The 20379-nt window shown below is 31.3% G+C and overlaps 1 protein-coding gene across 4 annotated transcripts in view; it reads left to right on the top strand.

Moving 5' to 3' along the window:
• The first annotated feature begins 427 nt into the window (after positions 1 to 427).
• The window catches only part of LOC139489783 (calmodulin-like), a 41785-nt gene continuing 21833 nt past the window's right edge, over positions 428 to 20379 (top strand). The window contains exons 1-2 of one of the 4 annotated variants that reach the window (XM_071276610.1): positions 428 to 681; positions 20260 to 20302. In XM_071276610.1, coding sequence (XP_071132711.1) covers positions 679 to 681; positions 20260 to 20302 — 46 coding nt within the window. In that variant the 5' untranslated portion in view covers positions 428 to 678. Of the gene's footprint in view, positions 682 to 16958; positions 17120 to 20259; positions 20303 to 20379 lie in introns of those variants that run through there. The other 3 variants (XM_071276609.1, XM_071276607.1, XM_071276608.1) reach the window with 3 other exon arrangements.

Here is a 20379-nt window from a genome sequence, read left to right as displayed (position 1 = left end):
TTAACTTAACACTTGTAGTATAAGTCATAAATTTTAAAACTGATAATATTTCTTTGTCAACGCTAAATCTGAAAACCATTCATTAAAACCACAAAAATAGTATCTCACAGACAATTTATCTCAATAACAGAGTATTAATATTAGCCGAAGAAGAAGAATTTTAAACAAGAACGAAACTAATCGAGTTTGGTGTGAATGGGGAAAATGGATATTGATCCATTCCGTGATTGACACAAACGGATGCAATGTCGCGCGATGAAATGAGGACAATTGTTAAAGGTGTTTCTTCGAGTAAGACATCGCCATCAAGTAGAAAATTGTTCCGTTAATAGTTACATCAATAGAGAACAGTGATTAAGGGGAAATGTTATGATTGGATAATGTCAGTTTCGAAACATGATACAATCGCAGACGAACACTCAAATATACGGCTGCTCTAAATCAGAGACGAATAAAGGTGATGCACCGAAATAGATAACCGAATGTCAATCGTATAAAACGAAATTGATTGGATTTACATAAAATAATGATGTTTTATCGCTGAAATATACAATTTTAATTGATGGTTGAGAGAAAAATTAACATAGATAAAATCATATCATTCCAAAATCGTGAATTTTTTTATACATAGCATAAATTTTCACTGGAAAAAGTTCAAGAACAGAAAAACTTGTAACTATGGTAAGTTGATTTATGATTTTAATTAATATGCATATCAAAATTGATTTGTATTATTTGATAATATCTTTGCTTCAAAACTAATGTCACCATGCTTTCTATTTTTATCACTGGTAAAGCTATTTAAAGAATATATTAATTTATATCTACTATTTTAAGCGATGCTATTTGTGAATAACAGTTAGACCATATCAAAAGTATTCAATGGTTTTGTTTTGCAATGCCTATGTGTTTTTTTGGTACTAAAGTTACAAGTATCATGGTAATCTTCATGGAGAGAATAATATATTGCTCATTGTTGAAGGCCATTCGGTGACCTATAGTTGTTAATTTCTGTGTCATTTGGTCTCTTGTGGAGAGTTGTCACATTGGCAATCATACCACATCTTCTTTTTTTATATGATAGTATTATTTTTATTGATTATTGAGGGTTTAGGTTTATGACTCTTCTTAATTTTTCTGTAAGGTGTTAAATTCCTTAAAATTATAATTGTTTTGTTTTAAATAATTCCTTCGGACATTTATTTTTTTTGTATTCTTTGAGAAAAGGGACGTTTGCAGACAGCATTCCCATTTGAAACAACTAATCTCTTATTTAATTCCTTCGGTATTTAATTTTTTTTTGTTTTCTTTTCTGAAAAAGAAGTGGTTTTTTTTGTAGATGTATATTGGACAGCATCCCCAAGTATATTTGGAACCAGCCATTTGAACAAAAAAAAGGGGGGGGTCCAACAATATGTCCCCATTCAAATGCATTAATTGTCAAAAAGGGGGGTTTCAACCCCACAGAATCTCCCCACACATATCTGCCATTGCCACATATCAACGAAACATAGCTTTAATTGATGTTCTTTATCGTGACTGTCACTTGGAGGTTTTTGGCGACTAGCTCAAAGTACCGTATCTTGACTTACGTGTAAGCAATTCCCTAATTTGTTTTACGGATAACTTCTTTTTAATGTTTTAAAGTAATTTGTACATGCATAATCTGCAAAAGTTTCTACTCTGATTGTGTGAATACCTATGAATGAACCTTTCAGGTAAAACAGTTTTTGGACAAATTACTACCCCATTAACCTAATAAACTTCAAAAGGATAACGTATCACAATTCTTAGTATATCAACTGCAACTGCAAGCTCGTGAATGTCGTATCAGCTGAATAATCTACACTATATACATAAGAATAGAATTAGATAAGAATAAGAGTAAGATTCTTATTGTATTTGTTTCGCGTTTCACTAATGACTTAATGTTACAATTCTATGAAATCGGTCAATATTACAATAAAACTGGGAGTCTTCAAGTATGCAAATGTTGTAAGCAGATTTTTATCAAAGAAATATACAGACGTCTAAGTGATAGTTTTGCTTAAAGGGCGATAGCAAATATGTTGACCATGTTGACCAGTTGGTAACTATTGACTTCAGCTTGGTAGTATATTGTAATACCCTTTATACAGACGATGATTCGAACCATCTATAGCTAACAGTTGAGTTTCATTTAGGGATTTGTAAAACATAGTGGCATAGAAAATAGGCTTTGTCTTGATTTTCGTGTATTTAATGTGTGTTGCTTGTGAGAGATACACACATTGCTCTTATCTATGAATAGCAACATCAGTTCGGAGAGATGATTTATCACTCACTTATTAACTTCTATATTATTCATATAATATGTGTTAATAGGTGATTAGAATCTATATAGTATTTCAACCGATTTCGGCCAGTTAATGCATTACCCTATTTCTTTCCTTGATGATTATTAGTTGGCAACTGGATTGTTGACATATGCATTCAATGACGATTAAGATCTTTTTTTTAACATGAGCATTACGTTAGCTAAAGCGTTGATGGGCTTCAGATGAACAGTGCAAGAAGGGCAATTCTGTATCTGTGTTTTCCCCTAAGCGTATTCTCAGTGAATTCGTATACATTTGTATTTGGGAAACTAAAATAATAGTTATCAATGGTACCAAGATTATAATTTAGTAATTAAATAATTATGAACAAATAAATTGAATTTACCATTTCATTTAAATTTTACTCTCAACCATGCATGGTCCACCATGCATTGGGAGTCTTACTAGGCAGAATAATGTCATTCCAGGCAAAGAATGAAAGAATAGTTTAAAAGGGTCGTGTGAGGTATTGCCATAATACTTTTGAATAATGTATGAAAACTTTTCCCTTTTAATCTTAAACCAAAATTAGCAGGAATAATCATATTTGTAAGTTATTCACAATATTTTTTGGATTTGGGTCTGAAATTTATTGTTGCAAGGGTCAAACTGTATTCTGATTACTAGTAAATGAAATTGCAAATATCTTTGAAATTCCTTGCATATTTATCTAAAGCATTGTAAAAATTATCTATGATAACCTTTTATCAATTTTGAGTAAAATGAGTTCATGTTTCAAATCAAAATGTAAAATGGCGACCACCATCCTCTGTGCTTTCGAAAATTTATTTTAAAGGTGATTGTAGCACGCAGTCGTCTATTTTCACAACTCGAAGCAAATGGGCACATTTTTTTGTTAATGCCTAGAAAGCGAGTTTGTTTTTCTATGCTGTAATGTGTAATGTAACACTACCATTTCAGGTTAGGATGAAGGTTGGTGCCTATTAAAACGTTTAAACCCGCTGCATTTGTTTGCATCCGTCCGTAGTCCGGATGTTCAATGTTTGTTGTTTGTTGATGTGGTTAAGACCTGGTTCTAGTTTCTCTTTTTTTTTATATATATATTAGACCGTTGATTTTCCTGTTTGAATGGTTTTATGAATGGCGAACTAAATTATAATCCTGGTACCTTTGATAACTTATACTAGTCATTTACGTGCCCATTGTAGCTTGCTGTTCGATGTAAGTCAAGGCTCTATATTGAAGGCCGTACTTTGACCTAATAGTTTACTTTTACAAATTGTGACTTTGGTGAAGAGTCGTCTCATTGACACTCATACCACATCTTCTTATATCTATGTAACTTCAATGAACTTGCATATTGGTACTCATACTGAAGTATCGATAATTAATTCAAGTTCAATGATTCTTGCATACAAATATCAAAGTTTTTTTTTCTTAATTTCATTTGATTCATACACAAGAAATTAATTAAGTTCAATCCATCTTCTTTTAAAAAGATTTAATATGTCAAGGATCAATTCATTTCAACTGAGTGCATCACGTCTAGCATGTAGAAAAAAATAATTATGTCAAATAAATTTCAGAGTTCATTCTTATTTTTTGCGGAGAAATAAATTGCTTTGAAGCAATGTTGTTCATCATGGAAAAAAGGAGAAAGAAAAACAAATTTTCATTTTTCATCCCATGTGTTTTGATACCGAAACATAAAAATCCATTTTAAGTACTAATAGATCGTGTAAAGAAGTACCGATATAAGCCATTCACCTGTTAAGGGAGAGTTTTGGAATCTGACGAAGTTTGAACTGGTTGAAAACAAAAGGCTGAACACTAAAAGTATAATACACTCCGAATCATACGACAAAGGTGCAGATTTCGTCATCAATTAAATAGATATGATAAAGAAGAAACTTTTATACATCATTACTCAGCAGGTTTTCGATTATGTAAGTATGAGTGGGTGCTTGATATACTTTGACTACAATTCATCATGCACTTACAATCCTGTGCTGTTTAGGTGTATATAGTTATGTTCTTCTATATACGCCTTTGAAATACAAAATTGGTTACATAATGGGAAACATTTCCTATGGTAAATTGTCTTGATTTCAATATAAGGCGTTAACGAAGGACCTTTTACTAACTTATTTTGTGTTGTTTTAAAATGGTAAAGAAAACTTTTATAGAAGATAATGAAAATGTTGTTTAAATGTGTCACCATAATCAAAATGCATACCAACCAACCAGCAATAAAAATTATAATTTCTATTAAGTTTTAACGATCTTCATAATTCTAGTTCAAAGGATCCACAAATCATTGAGGAGCTCAATGATTGACGTCCCTCTTACCACATCAACAATAAATTGTTGATATATATTATCTATCAACGGATCATGATTCATATCAATTTTGAAATTTGAAATGTTGGTTTGGTTAGCAATGGCCTTTTTTTTTTTTAATTTTTCGATACATACTAAACATTAATTTTGCCGAAATCATTAAACTTGTACTATTTAGCCATCTATGTTTCATTATAGTACGCTATTTTGATTGGCTCACTGCAAGTTCGCGTCATTCTGAAATTAACCTCTATAAAATGTTAGATTCATAATGATATGTAATCTTAAACAATAAAATGCATCGTGTTTTTGTAAACTAGCAAAAAACATGTAATTATAAGTATTGAATGCTTCTATTCACGTTTTAAGGGCTGTAAAAGAGTTGGTCATGCGTGAAATAAAATCAAGAGAAATTCACCGATTACCCTTTTTAAAGGACTATTGTGATTTCTGGGTGGCATAAATCTAAATTTACTACTAGTTGTTTACTTATAACAAAATACTTAACTAGATATATCTACAATCAGCGAAACTGTATTTATCAACATTAACATTCCTTTCGTAATTCAATGTAGGTAATGCAACACAGATAATTACAAATTACTCCTTTTTTATCAACTGAATCTAATATATAATTCTAGGTATATATACATAGACCTGTTAGTGATATAAACTCTTTGGTTATTCTTTGTGCGAAAATAAAATTCGTGCATATGAAATAAAAGAGATAGGGAATATACATGTAAATGATGCGACAACTCAATATCATTTGCTACATAACTAGGTTCAATCCACCGTTTTCTACATTTGAAAATACCTGTACCAAGTCAGGAATATGACAGTCGTTGTCCATTCGTTTGATGTGTTTTATTATTTGAATTTGCCATTTGATTAGGGACTTTTCGTTTTGAATTTTCCTCGGAGGTCAATATTTTTGTGAGTTGACTTTTCACAACCCAAAATATAGAGGTGAACAATCTCTATATCGCACCGTGCTCTAAATATCCTTGTGTTTTAACGAATACTTCATATGACCACCAATACCGTATCTTATTTATAATAATTGGCCACCACCACACAAATAGTTTAGGTTTAAAACGTTCTAAACAATGAATATTCAACAAATGACGTAACGTTATTTTCATTTTGATGTACGAACAATTAGATTACCCATTTTCATTTAAAAAAGATCCATCAGTAACGTTCGAATCAAAAAAGTTAAGAAGGACACATGATATTCTACAAAGTTGAATAGCAATGAGGACCTAAATATAGTAGATAGTAAGATGTTGACATATACAAACTAAGGTCATCTATTCCTTGGTAGAAAACCCTTAATATTTCGAAAATTCATAGCTTTGTAAACAGTTTTATGTTGAATTGTATCAAATGTAGGTCTGTTTTAGGTCCATATTATATAGGTAAAGGAAGATGTGGTATGAGTGCCAATAAGACAACTCTCCGTCCAAATAAAAATTTATAAAATTAAACCATTATAAGTCAAGGTAAGACCTTCAACACGGAGCCTTGGCTCACACCGAACAACAAGCTATAAAGGGCCCCAAAATTACAAGTGTAAAACCATTCAAACGGGAAACCAACGGTCTAATCTATTTAAAAAAAAACGAGAAACGAGAAACACGTATAAATTACACCAACAAACGACAACTACTGTACAACAGATTCCTGACTTAGGACAGGTGAAAACATTTGCAGCGGGATTAAACGTGGAACCAAACCTTCTCCTTTTTACTGAGACAATAGTATAACATTACAACATAGAAACACACGATAAAATATCAATTGGAAGGCTTAACTCAATCAAAAAACGTATATTAACACATTAAAAATGAATAAATTTGAGATGCGATACCTGAATGCATATACATAGTTAATATAGTTATTAGGGATAAATATTTAAGGTCAAAAGAAGTGTTTGTATTTTCCTTTCTATCAGTTAAACAGGAGTTATCACCTTTAGGGGCTTATAGAAATACAACACTTGGATTGAAGAAAAAAACAACAAACGATACCATGACCTAGAAAAAAAAGATAACTAAGACAAAATAAAGAAGATGTGGTATGATTGCCAATGAGACAACTGTCTTCAAAAGACCAAAATGACACAGACATTAACAAATATAGGTCACCGAACGGCCTTCAACAATGAGCAAAGCCCATACCGCATAGTGAGCTATAAAAGGCCCCAATAAGACACTGTAAAACAATTCAAACGAGAAAACTAACGGTCTTATTAATATAAAAAAAATGACTAGTTGACCAACATGTTTTTGTTCAAATCCACCTAGTGCAGTCCTGTTTTTCAAACCTGATTAATTTTTTTATAACCTTTTCTTCTGTACGGTCGGTTTCTAGTGCAGTTTTGAAATATGATATAATTACATAACCAATAATTACTGCCAAATGGAAATTGATAGATTGATTATTTTCCTTCACGTAAACTCTTTTGAACGCGATATTTCGAAAAATTGTATTATTCTGTAAGACTAATGTAATATAATAACTGTAAAGTAATACTGAAGAAAAATAATGTCACATAATGTTATCATCATTCTGATAAATACTGAAAAAATAATGTCAGAATATATTCATGATTCTGATAAATACTGAAAAAGAATATAATATTATCGAATTTTGAGTACAAACAAATGCGTTCCATCACCACTTATATTTAGGTATGATCTAGTTACCAATACCGTTATGCACGGACTAACGTGATTTTGAGATATCAATTATACATGAGGATGTCACTTGCACAGGAGTCAGCACTTTTGTGTTGATTAGCATGATCATGGATTTGGTCATACATATAGATAAACTGTCTACAAAACTTGGAATATTTCAAAATAGTAAGGATTTTCTTCTCAGAAATAGATTAACTTAGCTTCTTAAACCCTTTTGGACTTTTGGGTTCTCAAATATTGTATTTGAAATAATTTATAAATTTATAAATTTATAAACTCCAGCTCAAACTGTTCAGTTAAGGGCTTTTTGGCTATCATATGTTTGGCCTCTAAATATTTTGGTCACATAATGATTAAACTGTTCTTTAAAACATTGTCGTGAAATGAATTCGATTCATACCTTTAAATTTAGATTAGATTTTCACAGCCTCATAATCATTTGAGAAATGCTCCACCAGGAGTGATTTGATTTCACCCAATGTTACTGTGTCATAATATTCAAAGTTTAGCATGCAACATGTGGCAAACAATGCAATCGATTTCAAACATCTAAAATGATATCAATTTTCATAGCTTCAATATCTTTTACAGCAGTGCTAAACCAAGAGTTATTTCACTCAATGTAATGATGTCATAAGATTCATCGTTTAACATGTTCGTCTAGATCTGTTCTACTTCGACATAACTTTCCCTCGCGTTTAACTACGTGTATCAGCCTGAAAAATCAGTGATGTTTCTCATTTTTGTTATACAGATTGTGACGTTGGTTTTCCCGCTAGAAGGATTTTACACTTGTCATTTGTATAGCTTGCTGTTCGGTGTGAGTCAAGGCTTCGTGTTGAAGGCTGTACCTTGACCTATAATGGTTTGCTTTTATAAATTGTTACTTGGATGGAGAGTTCTCTCATTGGCAGTCATACCACATCTTTCTTACATCTATAAAGGAATCTTAAAATGTTCAAAGATGAAGTGAAAGAACAGAAGATATTAAACAATGGCCGAGTATATATTACACGTATGTTAGACAATATATGACCATTAATTACGTGATGTATCTGTCAGCCTGACCGAATGATGGCCGCGTAATGATTCTCTTATGATACCTAATCTATGTATTTATATCATTAACACTGGTTATTCTCGCGTTAAAGATGTTTGATGAAATCCGAATTCGATCAAATAATACGAACATATACCATTTAGATATATATGGCATAGGTCGTTTTCAACTGAGACAATTATCGGAACTGAGTTCAAGGCTTTGATTTTTTTTATCAAACTTAATGCATCTGGTTTTTTTTCCAACTAAGAAAGATAACGTTTCCTGCATGATAATTAAACACTAGAATCAACAGTGGGAAGCATATCCCAGATGTTTAGTCTGACATAATGATTTGCAAAAAGTCTGAATAGTATACAGATATGTATACAATCCAAATGGTTATGCCAGTTATATTTCAGATCTACCTTGGATGCACATTTAGATAATAGTGCAATAAATGGACAAATGTTTGCACCTGTCCTAAGTCAGGAATCTGATGCACAGTAGTTGTCGTTTGTTTATGTAATTTATACGTGTTTCTCGTTTCTCGTTTTTTTTTTTATAGATTAGACCGTTGGTTTTCCCGTTTGAATGGTATTACACTGGTAAATTTGGGGCCCTTTATAGCTTTTTGTTCGGTGTGAGCAAAGGCTCCGTGTTGAAGGCCGTACATTGACCTATAATGGTTTACTTTTATAAATTGTTATTTGGATGGAGAGTTTTCTCATTGGCATTCACACTACATCTTCCTATATCTAATCAAAGTTAGAAGAGTTTATCCAGTATTGAATTTACCCAAAAAGAAACAATTTTAAAGAAGCGATTCTAAAGATTGAAATAGGCAGTACACTATCCTAAAATCTAAGGAAGAATAACCTTGAATATGATATGATATGAATATGATGTGACTATGCATATGCTATCTAAGATTATCTTAGGGCAGGAAAATGCAGCAGCCATTAAAATCCTTGCAAATAAGTAAACAATGTCATTCAGTTTTATTAAAAAAATACCTAACTAACCTATTGTTCAGTGTTTATTAATTCCAAGATATTCTATTGTAAAAATAAAAGCAACATAATATTAATTCAATTCCTGGTATTTCGTGGTAAATTCTTATTATTTATACCTAAAACCTACAATGCAACTGGTTTCAAAATGGATAAATGATACTTTAATGAATTAAAGGAATTTCCAGATAACCCTAATCCTTCAGTGCGTGTACTCATCTAAAAGTAATCGAAAATCATTGCCGACAATCGGATTTATTTTCTTCCGATATGATCGATCAACTGGGAAAACGATAATCGGAGTAGAATATTTTTTACGGCCATTGTCTTAGTAATTAGCTATAACTTTAGATTCTGATGAATGACCGAATCACCTAAGGTCGATTTTAAAAGATTTTGGATGCTGAAACTTTCTAAATTGAGTTCATATGAAATGAGATTTAATCCACCATTTTCTATTTTAAAAAATGCCTGTACCAAATCTGGGATACGACTGTTGTTATCCATTCGTTTGATGTGTTTGAGCTTTTGATTTTACAATTTGCTTTGGGAATTTCCGTTTAGAATTTTCCTCTGAGTTCGATATCTTTATTATTTTACTTTTTTCACACCTATCCTATAATACAAAAAGTACTGTCGGTTGTGAAAACATCAAGTGATTATCATTCAAGAAAGAAATTTGACGCAGTAAACCCTAGTTCATCTAGGTCAACCCTTAATTTATATGGTGTTTAATACATGCATATTAGGCAAAGCCTAACCTTTCGACATACCAGGTTCCATTCCGTTTCAAGTTCGAGTGATTCCAACAGGTTTCTCCCTTGGTGTGTATGTTATCAAAATTGACGCAAGAATTTTGAACGACTGTAAACCTCTCAGGCCTTTTCTTTATAACTGCACTTGGCACACATTTAGGACTTTGATTTTTGATGCTCTATTGCTTTGCTTTATGCACATGAAACCCGCCACATCTGGTGTATCAAATTTATAGTCAGGTATCCTCGATAGGTTTAAACCAACACTGTCATCTGAATATACCTATATATTTTATAGACTATGATTTGTATTTACTAGTCGTCCCAGGTTTCCTTTAAAAGAATTGACCATAGTTGACGTCAATTTAAAACCATCAGCGGAAGAAAAATCGATATACATGGTTTTTTATGCCAATCTTTGATAAATAACACTTTCAGACGTATAATCACAGTTCGTTTCGGTTTAAACTGACACTTCACATAAACATGATACAAACCCAATTTTCTGTTATTTTGCGCGCTAAACAAGAAATACCAAAATTGTCGAAAAAAAAGCATGATATGATCTGATATATAGAGTAACTGATAACTGAATGTTGGACACACTTGAATTATCTTAGCGAATGTGTCGCATTCATTTAAATTTTTACAGGCTTTAATGCTATGTACTTTGGTTATCACAAGTGTCAGCAACGTTCTGAAAATCAAATTTAATTCAATAATACAGTTTAGTCATTAAGTTTTGAGAAATTTTCATGTACTTCAAAGATGTTAATTTTGATGTAAAAAAAAGTTTTCGAATTCAAAGAAAGCAAACGGAAGTTTTAATACATAAAATGATTCACTTTAATTGTTTTCAAAGACAGCAAACAAATGCTCATAATTTCATTTGTGAACAAATGATAAATTACAGAAAGTTTAAGATAAGTGCACATGTTACATGATCACACTGTTGGATTACGTAAGCATATATTACAGATCATTACACTTCAGAAAGCATAATCGCAATTCGATTTGGCCTGAAATGACATGTTGCATAAACAATGTTCAGGCTTAAAAATAAGTACTTAATTGTCGAATGTGATGGAACTTGTATATTCCTTCTTCGAGCGGAATGTCGAAATACGCTAGAATTTATTTATAAATAAGTACATATAATTCGGAAATCTTCACAATACCTTAGTATAACGCTCCATAATTTCAGATCTAATGTAAATATATAAAATGACGTTTACGTCAATAGTCATTTGTGACAGATGAATCTGATTCAAGTCAGCGGGTAGAAATAAAATTGTCGGTCTAGAAGGTGATATAACTAAATAATAAAAAATACCTCTTTAACTTTTTTTTCTAATACACATTTCGTAAATTGAACTCTCATCAAGGTTAATAAAATATTTTTTATGTGCTTATATCCTTTATGAATATTGTCAGTATTTGTTTCTTGAGACATTTATATCATTTGAGAGTGTGGTGTAAGTTGATTTCATTTCAAAGTAGTCTATTCATTTCGAAATGCATAAACTCTGTAAATATGACTGAAATTAATAATGTAAATTAATACCCAGAAGAACAGATGTTATTACAAATTGGTGAACAAATTTGAAACAGTTGTCAATAATTCGAGTTCATCGACCATTTTGAAAAGGGACAGTTAAAAAAATGAATCAAAAAGCAAATAAGATTAAAAACCAATTCTTCAGAGAACAACTGAAGGTCTTTCCACCTCGATAACAAGAATGAAATTGAAAAACGATGTTAGAAAATGTCACTCCGTGTTGATGTAATGGGATAAATCAGACTGATATATAAAAAAAAGATTAATAAGTTTATGCAGTAGACTTAATTGTTTTATAATGAACTAGAAAGAATTTTTACCAACGGTCAAAATCAAGAACATCAAATTGACCTTTGACCTTGACCTCAATTTTGAGGTCACAGGTCAGTGATCTCAAATCAAAAGACCCCAGGTCAATCACTTGTATGGTTGTGGAGAAATACTGATTTCAAATACATAAGGGGAGAAAACTCCTATAAGGGTTAACCAAAACTCTTCGACTTAAATAGGTTGAAGTTGCGCCTTATTGTAAACAGTTATTTGGCAAACACATTATATCATTTACTGTAACAGTTTCTTTTGAATAACGATAACAAGAAAAATTTAAAATTTATAACATGACCTTGACCTCTGACCTTGACCTCAATTTCCTTCAAAATTCCCAAGGACTTCAAGACCTCTCCGGGGGATAACTCCTATAAGAATAAGTGTTCGGTAACACAGTGTGAGTTTTTGAACAAATATACTAGTTCAGTGATAATAAACGCCACACTAAACTCCAAATGATACACAAGAAACTTAAATTTAAAATAGTACAAGACTAACAGAGGCCAGAGGCTCCTGACTTAGGACAGGCGCAAAAAAGCGGCGGGGTTAGACATGTTTGTGAGATCTCAACCCTCCCCCTATACCTCTAGCCAAATGAATGCAGAAAAGTAATACGCACATTAAAATTCAGTTCAAGAGAAGTCCGAGTCTGATGTCAGAAGATGTAACTAAAGAAATAAGAGACTTTCCTTTTCGAATTTTCCTCGGAGTTTTTGTGATTTTACTTTTTTCATATCTGTTGTGATTTCAATCAATATCGAGGTATTTTACCATTCGACACTCGTTATGAACTGTTTTTTGACAATCTTGACGTCTGCTTTGGCATACAAATTTGTTTAATTTGAAATAATGGCAGGAACCGTAAAACAATCCAACATGATCTGCTTGTTTGAAAGGTTTAATTAGATAGTGACCAAGTATATCACATCCCTGTTGGACAATTTTTAACCAACAGTAACGGAATAAGGTGACGCGGAGTGATGACTCTCCTAACCGAAAATTAACTGTTACTTTTTCTATATTGTTATATCATTAACACTTGGTATTCTTGTAATTACGATATGTAATGAATTCAAAGTTCGATAAAATTACGCAAACAAATACCATTAAGATATATTAGCCATAGGTCATCTTCAACTGAAAAAAATATCGAAACTTAGTTCAAGGCTTTTGAGTTTTTAACAAAGTTATCGCGTTTCTTTTCAAGAAAAGAAGATAATGCATGATAATTAATATTCTAGAATCTACAGGGGGAAGCATATCCCAGATGTTTAGTCTGACATAATGACTTGCAAGAAATCTAAATAGTATATACAGATAGATATACAATCCAAATTATTACGACAGTTATATTTCAGACCTACCTGAGTAAAGCTTTTTTAAACTAATGTTTACATTTTATATTTGTTTTGTGCTGTTACACCCCTGTACGCTCACAAACATGTTTAGCCCCGTCACATTCGTAGTCAGAAGTCCGTGGTTCAGTGGTTGTTGATTCATGTATGTCATACATGTTTTTCATAAATTGTTTTGTAATAAATCAAGCACTTCGGTTTTTTTTTTAATTATACATTTTTTTTTCAAGTCGAAAAAGTAAAATAACAAAAATACCAAACTTCGAGAAAATTTCTTAATCGAAAGACCCTTAAAAAAATTGCAATATTAAACTCTCAAACATTTTACATCCGACTATACGGTAAAAAGATTTCTCATTGTTGAAGGTCGTATGGTTGCCTTTAATTGTCTACATCTAAATCATATGAAATTTGATGGATAGCTGTCTCATTGGCAATCATACCACATCTCCTTCCCTTTTATATGAAATATGAATTTTAAGCTCAGGAAAATGTAACATCGTAATTTGCTATTTTCGAACAAATGACTTTTGACTCCGGTATATAATTATTCGACAGGTAACTTTCCCTGCTGAAGGACATTCCGGTTCTCGTTCAAATAAGAGCAAATAAAGGGAGATTATAATCGGTGCAATATGGAGAAAAATGTGGAGTTAAAAGTACAATTACAAAACTACCAACTTTCAAGGCATTGCACTTTGTTTATTACATGTGTCAGCAATTTGTCTTAAATCAAATTTAGATTAATTATTGGGTTCATGTCATTAAACTTTGAAATAATATTTATGTAGTTCAAAAATGTTATTTTTGACGTAATAAAGGTTTGGAAATTTGAAAATAACAAAAAACGGAAATTTAATCCAAAAATTGATCATCTTTAATTGTTTGCAAAGACAGCAAATCATATTTCATAATAAAATTTGTAAATGGTAGATAAATTAAAGAGAGATTAAGATAAGTGCAAATGTAACATAATGGTACTTTTCTTTTACGTAAGCATACATTACACGTCAGAACGCATGATCACAGATATGGACTAAATAACATGTCAAATAAATCAGTTGGCGGTTATTATCCGCGCCAAACAAAGGTACAAAAAGATTGAGTGAAGTTTATGAATGGATTACTGCGAGCAAGAATACGTTTTATTTAATACAAATATTTTTTTTGAAAAAAAAAAATAAAATCTTCATAGTACCTCGGGTTTATGTTCCGCAATTTCAAATTTCATATGGTAATTTTAGTTTTCAATGCTTTTCAATTTTGTAATTCGCCTTTTCAGAATCTAAATGACTATGTGCAATCTCATTGTTCGTACACCAAAATGAAAATAACGTTACTTTATTGGATGGATTTCAATGATCTTCAATTGTTTAGAACATTCTAAACCAATCACAATGTTTTGGGGTACGCTTTTAAAAATATTTACCCAGAATGCATTAGATTCTGAAACGGCGAATTGATATGGCCTTCCAATTTTTCTAATAAAGTGCCATTGGTAAGCCTTATAAAGACAAATTGTGTCACGTCTGGTAAATCACATTTATAGTCACATATCTTTGATTGGCTTTAACTAACACTAGATTTTGAATATACATTAACATGTTCGGGACTACGATTTGCGATCACCATTTGTCCAAAGTTTTCAGAGATCATTGTGGACGTCAATCTTAAACCATCAGCGAAAGAATGATTTTTTTGTTTTTCGTTCAAATGTCTGTTTTTCATAGGCTTTAACGGAATTCCACTTTTTTATCACATATGTCAGCAATGTTCTGAAAATCATATTGAAATAAATTATTGAGATAAATTAATGAAATCTGAGAAAACCCGGTATTCATGTATTTAAAAAAATGTTTAATGTATTTATGTTGCATTTTTTGTCCATCATTGAGTTCATGTCAATAAACTTTTGAAGACTATTCATGTACTTAAAAAGATATTTTTTTATGTCAAAAAATTTTAAATAAAAAAAAACCGGCAATTTTAATTCATAAATTGGTTTGCTTTAGTTTTATGCAAAGACAGCTTACACAAAAATGAACCATAATTTCATTTGTAAACAAATAATTCATTATAGAGAGATTAAGGTTTGTGCCAATGTTACATGATTACACTGTTGCATAACGTTTGCATATATCAGAACGGAAATCAATGTTTGACATGGCCTAAAATTCTTCATTCTAGTACTCGGTAAGAGCAACTAAAACAACTAAAAATAAGGTGAAATCGATTGAAATTGGGGGTGGGATACAAAAAATATGCTTAAGTGCACGTGCCTTTACCAAGTCAGGAATATGACAGTTGTTGTCCATTCGATTGATGTATTTTATCATTTGATTTTGCCATTTAATTAGGGACTTTCCGTTTTGTATCGGGGATCAGTATTTTCGTGATTTTACTTTATTTGCACTTTTCCTATCAGTTAAGAAAATCCTCATACGATTACGATTTATTATTGAGTTCATGCAAATGAAATTATCATGAACTTCAAAAGTGTTAAACTTAAATAAATTCAGGTTGATTTAAAAAAAAATGAAATTGATAGACCGCGGATCGGGGTATTAATTCATAGCATTGTTTACTTAAATTGTTTGAAAAGGGAGCAAACAAATTGTCTATAATTTCATTTGTAAATAGATGATTAATTATAGTAAGATTAAGGTAAGTGCAAAAAAATTAATGTTGTATTATTTAAGCATACATTAGTGAATGATGCGAGTTTATCAACCTTTCGTACAGGGGTCAGGGAAAAAAATGTAATCGATAATCGACATAGTTAATAAAATGAATCAGAAACAGAGATGAAATTATAGAATGTACTATACAAATTGATTAAGAGAGAAAACGGTTGTCAAGTTTATCATTATAGCCAAATTCAAAGTTCTTGAACGGTTTCCTTTCTTGTCTATTTTCATGTAACACGGTTTTTTTTTCGAAGGATGACATATTGACTCCTGCGGATGTATACACGTGTTTTCTGTTTAGTTGCCTTTCACATTTTTTCCCTTTATATACAAATGATATGTGAAAATTTTATTGGTTTTGTACATTTTTGTAAATTTTTGTCAATGTTGTAAAGACCATTACTTGTTCGTCCAGTTCAAGAAACGATAATTTGCAACCATGAGAAATAACTGTTGACCTAGTACAAAATACGAAAACACACAAATTAGATAATATTGTTTTAAATTGAAACTCCCGCCGTTATAGAGTTAGATTGTGACCTTTCCACACTCAAACGAGTTCACATTGACTAATACTATTGTACTTGTACTTTTCTTTATTTCTCTTTTATTGTGTTGTTTTGTTCGTGTCTTAGCGACGCACTGACCCACACCTTCTTTCATTTATACTTTAAGTAGTCTCACGTGGACTTGCATTTTTTGTAATTACTAAGTACTTTGATGAGTATGAAAGGTAGATGCTCATGTTTTGTACTGAGTGCCAATATCCGTGTTTAATGTACTATTTATTGATAAGAATCACACCTTAATCATGTCTAGTGCAATTTACTTCCTCGTACATCTTTTGGCTCCTAAAAACAGACTACTATGAATCATTATCTTCTACGACAGACAAACATTCCTCTTTATCAAGATTGTCATAAACACTAGTATTAGTATAGAACTTCATTTACGATACAGCCATGAAGAAAGCTAAACAGAAAAACAAAGCTCATATGGACGATATAGTCTACCTTAAAATTGTAAGTTAACTTGTGATATTGGAACGGATTAGCACACTGTAATATATATTTGTATTAAACATGTAAGTTCTAGCTAAGTTTAACATAGAGGATCATGAACGTTTGCATATCTTTTATAACCGTAGATATATAACATCTTATCTAAATTCTTTTTTTATATTAAGTACTTTAAGACGAATGGTATGAAGTGTTACATGACTTGTTTATGCATCTTTATACTAAGTAATACATCTTATGTGAAATACATGAAACGACAAAATTCAAAGAGATTTGAGAATTGTGCTTAATAATTTTGGCTTTATAATTTTTTGTAAAAAGTTAAAACTTTAGTCTACTTTAACATATACAGCAATGGGTTAAAAGCAATCTAACTTCTTTTGTGTGCTTTATTTTCGATTTTGTTGACTGATTGTATAAATGCATTTAGGCAAACTGGAATGCTTTGAACAAAAATTTTTGCCATTATTGTTTTTGTTTTTATTGTTTTTAAATCTACAGAGTTCAGTTATCAATACAAATTTCATTACTATTATGATAAGCATACATGTATATATTTTGTGTAATTGTGGTCTGGAACAGGATCTGCTTAACCAATCTGCAGCACCTGAGATCACCCCCGGTTTTGGTGGCGTCCGTGTTGCACAATATTTAGTTTTCTATATTGTGTTTTAGTACTTTTGTTTTTCTGCTGGTCTTTTTCTTATTTCGCAAGGCAGTGTCAGTTTATTTTCGACTTTCAGTTTGACTGTCCCTTTTTGTATCTTTCAACGCTCTTTAATCTTATAGTCAAACACTTCCATGGACAAATTAACTGGCAAACTAATGATAACAACAGTTACACTTATTAAACCCGGCGTATTAGGGAACAACCATTTAATTTTAGATTCAGGATATGTTTAAGTCCTCTGCTTGAACAGAATATTTTTTCATCAAATTAAGGATAGAATATTTGCTCAGGAAAAAAAATATACCCCCTTTTTGAAATTTTGGTTATTGATGTAGAAACCGGCGTTATGTGCAATTAAGGGGGCAGACCTTGGTTCAGGGAGATAACTCTTTAAATCAGTTAAGCGTTTGTAAAAGTCAAGTTCATCAATGTAATTTAAGCATTTGCCTGAAACAGATTGAAAATAATCTATGTAACCTAGAAGCTTAGAATATATTTTTGATAATGGTTGACACAAACGTATTGATGATTTTAAGAGTTATTTCCCTTAACCTAGGTCTACCTCCTTAAATTGTTCTTGTATGTTGATGTTTCATCATGACTGTAAATGATTTCAAGACCTTTTGTAGTATTAATTTTTAAATGTTTGACAAATTCCAAATTATAGTTATCAATCAATGTATAATACGTTATAAAAAAGTAAAATAGCATAAAATACCGAACTCCAAAATAATTTCAAACCAAAGTCTTTTATAACATGGTAAAATCAAAAGCTCAAACACATCTAACGAATGGAAAACAACTTTCATATCCTTATGTCATTTGCTTATGTTGAAAATTGTAGACAAAACCTAGTTTTATAGCTAGCTTAACCTCTCACTTATAATGCATACAATAACTCGGAGAAACCTATACTTTAGTATATACCGAATACAGATTCTGAATTATAAAGCAGATAGAGAACTTTTACTTACTTAATCATGTATTTATAACTGAAATAATTTTGGAAATTACTAAATATCACATGAGTATATGAAATGAATATGCGTTATTGTAAGTTTCATCTAAATGTGTGTAAGCAAAGTTTGTGTGTCCTTTCCTCAGAACCCAGGTTACTCCGAGTTCCTGAGAACCCCTCCTGCACTGTGTCAAGTGCACTAGATCACTTGACCAACTAGACTTTATAAAAAAAAAAGTCGAGTCATGCCTTTCCTAGTCGGCTAATCTAGAGTTGTTATACAGTAAATGATATATGATTTCATTTAGACAGAATGTCATGCTGATCGGCTAATGAGTCTGTTGTAAAGGATCGTGATACTTACATGTGTTCACCCCGTTTCTACAAGTCTGAATTAATATTTAGAAAAAATGTTCTTTGATGTTTTGTTTTCTTAATCATGTTGCAGATTGAATTTTCAAAGCGATATGACAATAACAAATTTGTAATCAGATGACATTATAATCCATTAAATATTGGTTTCAAATTTACTTGTACATGATATAACGACAAAGAGTTTTGTAAATGCCGTTTGAAATCATATTTCTGTGGAATGTATTTATCACGACCAAATGAAATTCGAATGCAATCTTGTTTTTTTTACAATTGAAGCTATCGTTCTTATTTCAAAAATGAACCGTCATGAATGTCTATCCTTTTTATTTTACGTAGATATTTAATCGGTCATGTCAACGTATGTCTGTCATACCATAACCAGGAATTGCACTAATAAGAAACACAAGAATTTATCTCAGGGGGTACTCTTGTCCTGAATATTTCTATTTCATCCATGTATATATCCAGTTCTCCAGTGATAAGAAACATTGCTATTATTAAAGATTTTTGAGATATTGGTAAATTAGACGGAATAATTGCTTGTTTTTCAAAAATTCTTTTTAATTCTTCTAATTGAATTATCACTACAAAAATCTAAATGATGAGATTAAGAAAAATGTCTACTAAATTATGTGACCGCTTTTAAAAAACATCAAAATCGGACCAGATCAGGTAGACATTCGGAATAAGGTTAATTGATTGTTGTTTGCTTATCGTCCAGTGCAAATATTTCATGCACATTCAGGACGAGAACAAGTTCACATTAAATACAATAGGTAGGTTGTCATAATGGAGGCCATTTGGGATGATGGTCGGGGAAATTCGGAATAGGATAATTCCTGAAAAAAGTATATGTTAAAATTGTGTATGGCTATTTATGCATTTAAACAAGAGGAGAAAGATACCAAAAAGAACATTCAAACTATAAAAAAAAACTGTCAACGCCATTGCTATAAAAGGAAACAGACCATGAATCAACAACAATAAAATATTTGATCCATTCGTTTGATGTGTTTGAACTTTTGATTTTGCCATTTGATTGGGACATTCCTTTTTGAATTTTCCTTGGAGTTCAGTATTTTTGTGATTTTACTTTATATTTCACCTATTCTTACACTAACCTTGTTAATCTCGTTTCAGAACGCAGACCAGGTGATAGCATTAACAGAAGAACAAGTAGCAGGTTAGCTTTATTATATAAATACGAGTGGAACATTTCTTCACTGAATAACACCATACGCAGAACCATAGTTTCTATGT

This window comes from Mytilus edulis, chromosome 9, assembly GCF_963676685.1.
Source record: "Mytilus edulis chromosome 9, xbMytEdul2.2, whole genome shotgun sequence".
Lineage (NCBI taxonomy): Eukaryota > Metazoa > Mollusca > Bivalvia > Mytilida > Mytilidae > Mytilus > Mytilus edulis.
This window is presented reverse-complemented; position numbering and strand designations above follow the sequence as displayed.